The sequence below is a fragment of the Micropterus dolomieu genome, linkage group LG11, assembly GCF_021292245.1.
Source record: "Micropterus dolomieu isolate WLL.071019.BEF.003 ecotype Adirondacks linkage group LG11, ASM2129224v1, whole genome shotgun sequence".
Classification (NCBI taxonomy): Eukaryota; Metazoa; Chordata; class Actinopteri; order Centrarchiformes; family Centrarchidae; genus Micropterus; species Micropterus dolomieu.
The window spans coordinates 217,641-223,879 of record NC_060160.1 but is presented as its reverse complement, the minus strand read 5'-3'; the positions used below and the strand labels follow the sequence as shown (position 1 = coordinate 223,879).

At 41.0% G+C, this 6,239-nt stretch overlaps 2 protein-coding genes across 4 annotated transcripts in view; one reads left to right on the top strand and one right to left on the bottom strand.

The window, feature by feature from the left end:
- kiaa0586 (KIAA0586 ortholog) overlaps positions 1-6,239 on the top strand; it is an 88,226-nt gene that overhangs the window by 36,583 nt on the left and 45,404 nt on the right. The window lies entirely within an intron of this gene.
- Positions 2,433-6,239, bottom strand: part of LOC123978993 — a 12,560-nt gene continuing 8,753 nt past the window's right edge. For both annotated transcript variants that reach the window (XM_046062674.1, XM_046062675.1), the window contains exons 2-5: positions 5,476-6,230; positions 5,333-5,372; positions 5,145-5,254; positions 2,433-3,782 (exon numbers count right to left, since the gene is read on the bottom strand). In XM_046062674.1, coding sequence (XP_045918630.1) covers positions 2,942-3,782; positions 5,145-5,254; positions 5,333-5,372; positions 5,476-5,669 — 1,185 coding nt within the window. In that variant the 5' untranslated portion in view covers positions 5,670-6,230 and the 3' untranslated portion in view covers positions 2,433-2,941. The remainder of the gene's footprint in view (positions 3,783-5,144; positions 5,255-5,332; positions 5,373-5,475; positions 6,231-6,239) is intronic.

Sequence of the window (6,239 nt, the reverse complement as noted above, 5' to 3'; positions counted from 1 at the left end):
CAGGCAAAAGGAGCCCCAACTAAGTATTGAGTGCTGTACATGCTCATACTTTTCATGTTCATACTTTTCAGTTGGCCAACATTTCAAAAAATCCTTTTTTTGTATTGGTCTTAAGTAATATTCAAATTTTCGGAGATACTGAATTTGGGATTTTCATTAGTTGTCAGTTTTAATCATCACAATTACATGAAATAAACATTTGAAATATATCAGTCAGTGTGTAATGAATGAATATAATATCCAAGTTTCACTTTTTGAATGGAATTACTGAAATAAATCAACTTTTTGATGATATTCTAATTAAAGTAGTAAAGTAGTGAGCGTGCAGCTTGTATAACAGTGTAAAGTAGTGAGCGTACAGCTTGTACAGCTTGTATAACAGTGTAAAGTAGTGAGCGTGCAGCTTGTACAGCTTGTATAACAGTGTAAAGTAGTGAGCGTGCAGCTTGTATAACAGTGTAAAGTAGTGAGCGACAGCTTGTATAACAGCGTAAAGTAGTGAGCGTGCAGCTTGTATAACAGTGTAAAGTAGTGAGCGTACAGCTTGTACAGCTTGTATAACAGCGTAAAGTAGTGAGCGTACAGCTTGTATAATAGTGTAAAGTAGTGAGCGACAGCTTGTATAACAGTGTAAAGTAGTGAGCGTACAGCTTGTATAACAGCGTAAAGTAGTGAGCGTACAGCTTGTATAAACAGCGTAAAGTAGTGAGCGTGCAGCTTGTAGAACAGTGTAAAGTAGTGAGCGTGCAGCTTGTAGAACAGTGTAAAGTAGTGAGCGACAGCTTGTATAACAGCGTAAAGTAGTGAGCGTGCAGCTTGTATAACAGTGTAAAGTAGTGAGCGTACAGCTTGTACAGCTTGTATAACAGCGTAAAGTAGTGAGCGTGCAGCTTGTATAACAGTGTAAAGTAGTGAGCGTTCAGCTTGTATAACAGTGTAAAGTAGTGAGCGTACAGCTTGTACAGCTTGTATAACAGTGTAAAGTAGTGAGCGTACAGCTTGTACAGCTTGTATAACAGTGTAAAGTAGTGAGCCTGCAGCTTGTATAACAGTGTAAAGTAGTGAGCGACAGCTTGTATAACAGCGTAAAGTAGTGAGCGTACAGCTTGTATAACAGCGTAAAGTAGTGAGCGACAGCTTGTATAACAGCGTAAAGTAGTGAGCGTGCAGCTTGTATAACAGCGTAAAGTAGTGAGCGTGCAGCTTGTATAACAGCGTAAAGTAGCGAGCGTGCAGCTTGTATAACAGTGTAAAGCAGCGAGCGTACAGCTTGTATAACAGTGTAAAGTCGTGAGCGTACAGCTTGTATAACAGTGTAAAGCAGCGAGCGTACAGCTTGTATAACAGTGTAAAGCAGCGAGCGTACAGCTTGTATAACAGTGTAAAGTCGTGAGCGTCTAGCTTGTATAACAGTGTAAAGTAGTGAGCGTGCAGCTTGTAGAACAGTGTAAAGTAGTGAGCGTGCAGCTTGTAGAACAGTGTAAAGTAGTGAGCGTGCAGCTTGTATAACAGTGTAAAGCAGCGAGCGTACAGCTTGTATAACAGTGTACATGTGTATGTATGTGTATGTATATATATATATTATGTGTGTGTGTGTGTGTGTGTGTGTGTGTGTGTGTATATATATATATATATATATATATATATATATATATATATAAATAATATGTGTATATGTATGTATGGATGTGTATATATGGATATTTAAGCAGTGAACAGTTAGTTGTTTTATAAGTATTTGATGGATCGGAAAAGCAGAATTTAATATTTGGTACAGAAACCTTTGTTTGTAGTTACAGAGATCAGATGTTTCCTGTAGTTCTTGACCAGGTTTGCACACACTGCAGCAGGGATTTTGGCCCACTCCTCCATACAGACCTTCTCCAGATCCTTCAGGTTTCGGGGCTGTCGCTGGGCAATATGGACTTTCAGCTCTCTCCAAAGATCTGGAGACCTGAACCCAATAGTTATTATAATAATTATTTTATATTATTTATTTTATATTATGTTCACTGTCAACTAACCTGTCAACTGTTACTGTATTAACAGATTAGAATGTTGACTCTAAAATGTTAATAATTGATGATAATCTGGTACATTTAACAGTAGATCGTCTGCAAACAAATGTAATTTATATTGTGTGTAAATGCTGCATGTTTTCAGCCAGCAGCTTCTGCTGCTAGACAGGTGTCAGGTGACCACCCCAACTAGTTCCTCTTTTCATCACTGCAGAGTCCCAGGTTCTGTTACTGTTCATTTCAAACATTCTTAAACCAATCAGCAGCCAGAAAATCCAAACTGTTCATCTTAACAAAAAGTTACGTTTGTTATTAATAAATATTGATAACTGATAACTAACTGAAATCCTTCTCAGTTCATCAGGTGATCACTGTGTGTTGATCAGTTTCTGGGATGAAGTCAGACACGGCAGGTTTGATGCTGAATCAAGCTTTATTCAAAATGAACATGCAGCACAATAACAGGTCTTTGCTTTGACTTTTGGGAAAATAAAAATGTTGTGAGTTCACAGAGAACAGGAGGCATCTAAACTATAAAATATGATCATTATTAAACATGTAATCGTTCATTATAGTGACATGCCACAAGATAATTCACTAAATAATATATGTGTAGCAGGAAATCAAAGCTTTTACATCTGTTATGGTAAAAAAACATTTTAATGGGATTATCTCAGTGGGAACCACTGCCACGTATCTTACTGGGACCAGAACACGTTTCTTCAGCTGATGTCTCTGAAAGGACACAAACAGAAGCATCTTGTTTGCACTGAGCAGAGTGCAGACGTTTAAAGCAGAAGCTTTCGCAATGAACTAATGAGCTTTGACAGGAAGCTGCTGCGCTATTTAGGATCCAGAAACTTCCTGTCTCAGGATTCAGGTTCTCATAAACCACCTGAGTCCCAGCAGAGCCTTGAAGTGCTCTAACCTCTGCTGCTGCTTCTACGTCTGCTTCGCCCTCTGTTGTTGCTGCTGCTGCTGCTGCTTTCACTTTTACTCCTGTATCTGGGTCTCTTTCTTCTGCTAATGCTGCTGCTGCTGCTGCTGCTGCTGATTCTGTGTTTTCCTTGCCCTCTGTTGTAGCTGCTACTTCTGCTGCTACTTCTGCTGCTGCTGCTGCTTCTGCTGCTACTTCTGCTGCTGCTGCTGCTTCTGCTGCTACTTCTGCTGCTGCTGCTGCTTCCTCCGCCTTGAGGCCAGTTGTTATTAATACAAACATTTGAAACTCTTCCCTGAGAGGAGCAGCTGTGGCACTCTAATTCTGTATTTTCACCAAAACAGCGGAAAATGTTTTTGAGACCAAGCCCGGAACTCCCGAGCTGTCTTAGTGCGTTTTTCAAATCCTCTTTGGTAGGAGGATCACCAAAGTTGGGCTGATCAAAGACTCTTGTAAACACGAAGGCATAATTATTTCTCCAACGTGCAAGGGCATTGTTTCTAAAGTATTTAAGGATGTTGTGCTTTCGATCGTCTGGGTTTGCACACTTGTCTCCACATGGGGAGAGGTAAGAGTAGATGAGCAGGAAGTTTCCCTCACTGTTTCTCCTCAATGTGCTCAACTCTCGCAGAACTAGAGGTTCTGCGTGTTGAACACCTGCTGCTTTGGCTACGATCACACTGTGGCCTTTGTACACCACATCACCCTCAATTGTGTCTTCAACATTTCCACTGTAGCGGTCAAGCTGTAGGGCGTTACCAATCGCGTTTTGGTCTCCGCTCAGTGGGATGTTCGCGGCCAGACAGAACTGTCCGTTTATCTTGTACCTGTTGAAGGAGACAGATGCACAAACTGTAACACAGAACTGAGATGATTTGATTCAGAGAGGAAGGTTATTCAGAGTCTGAAACTCGACTGAAGTGCTTTCTCCTCTTGGTTGGACTTCCTCTGCAACACTTGTTGCTCCAGAAGTGGTCGACCTCTGACACACATAGCAACTGTAAGTCAGCTAAATGAGTAAATGTAAACCAGTGAGTCTCAGTGGAGTTTTTTCGGGAGGCCAGTGAAAAGGTCATTACAGTAATGAAGTCGGCTTGAATCAGTTGTTGTGCTTTTGGATTTATTATGGATTCGTCTGTGGCAGGATCATGTTGGTGGTTAGAGGCGTTTAAACGTATTCCATTTCAGACTACGGATTTATATCAGCTTTTTCATGCATGACCAACATCTTTCCCCAAGTTTAACCAAGTGTTTAGTTGCCTTGTCTTACTCACACTTCAGACTTTTTATAAGCAGCTCAGTTGAAACCTACTTTTGTCCATGTGCACAGTAACAATCTTGAAGTTTTTCCACAGCAGAATCGGATAATAAACTCTGATGTTTTAACGTTTCAGACTTTTACCAGTCCATGTAAACCTGGGAAAAGAAAGATCACAGAGGGCTGACCAACAAAACGGTGTTTGTTTTTCAGGTGAAATTATTAAGAATAATTTACAGCTTATCTGAATCTAAACTAAGTAGATACATAGGATGGATAATATCCTACAATAGATGTTCTGATGTTTTGCTAATCATATATATATATATATAGAGAGAGAGAGAGAGAGAGAGAGAGAGAGGGGTTTAAATCAGTGAACATGTTGTGAAAACCACAGTAATACAGCACAAACATCACTGCATCACAAAATATCAGTTGGAAGTTAAGTTACTAGTGTGGATGCTGGGAGGCGCTGCTGGCTTCCTCTGATTGGTTATATTTCTCGGGCTGTTCATATGGTGGCGATGGAGGTCTGCCGACTGAAACCAGTAGTAAAGGAGGTACAAGTGAACAACAAGGTCTTTCCTGTTGGTTCTCACAGACAAAAATCACCTCAAGCTTCATGCAGTCAGGAGTTTCTCTGGATAATGCACAACTCTCACTGTCTTTTAATGAAAAGGTCAGACTTCAGTAAAAAGATCTGTCTCCAGTGAGTTCTGTGGGTTATCCAGAGGGACGGGGACTGTCTCCTTTGACTGGACCTTTTTTGTGTCATGGTGGAAGCAGAAATTTCCGAACCTGGATACCATCTGAGTGGACGGACAAGAGACGCGGGACATGATGATGTTTTTGTTATTTGGCTTTACTGGATAATGAACCCTTCTTGTCCTGTACATGACATGAAATGCAGTCAGACTATGAGTCCACTCACTCTTTCCTGATGGCCTGTACAGTACGAGTCAGCCAGTTCACGTCCACATCAGCCAAACTGGTCCCAGCTGAGAGCAGGAACACCAGCATCATCCAGGGCAGGAGATTCATCTGAACAGCAGAACATCAGTGTTTAGTTGACCTCCCAGTTAATCAGTTCAACTCCTAAATGATCGAAAAGTTTCTCACCTTCACTGCTGTTTCCAACAAGCTGCTCGTCTCCAACAAGCTGCAACAGGAAAGATTCAAAAGTAAATGAACCTGCAGCAAAGTGAAACCAGGTTCTGGACTGAATTCAGCTCAGGACAAACTGCTGTTGGCGGTTTATTTACCTGCTCAGGTGGAGGAAGCTTTCTGCTCTCTTCAGCTGTACAAGTGGAGGCGGTGATGCTGTTTGCAGTAATTTATAGGGGGGAGGGGGGGCAGGACAGGCAGTCCTCAGCTTTATCAAGACATTTAAAAATGGGGAAGAAAGAAAAGATGTTATCACACATCTGAAACCTCCCTGTCCACTGACTCTATCCATAAAACTAGATCTTAATGAAATATGAGAAATGTTTTTTGTTTCTGGACTCAAAAAGAACGATCACGGTCAGGTAAACTAGCTTAAAAGCTGATTGTGAATCACATAAACCAGTTTAAAACCTGTTTCAGATCTAGATTCTCCGTGTGGCTCGTGGTCAGTAAAGAAAGACAAATCATCTTTAACTGTCACATAGAGTCCAGATGCAGGAAATCAGTGGGAGCCTTTACTCACTAATACAGCTCGTTACCAGCTTGTAAACCTCCAGAGGTCATCAGAAAATCCTTTAATAGCAGCTTAATGAGCCCTGCAATGAATCTCTGATACAAACCCCTGATGTTCACCCTTTCTGACTGAAATTACAACTGATTTTAAAAAGAATTCATCAGGACTGATTCAAGAAATGATCAGATGTCTGTTAATTCCTTAAAGTCTGAACTTTCAGCTGTTTAGAAAAAGGTGAAGACGACAAACTGTGATCTGTGTGTTGAAATGTTGAACTTCCTCAGTGTGGAACAGAGATAAGATGACGACTTCTGCTGCCTGGATGACCGACACTTTCACCTGAAACCA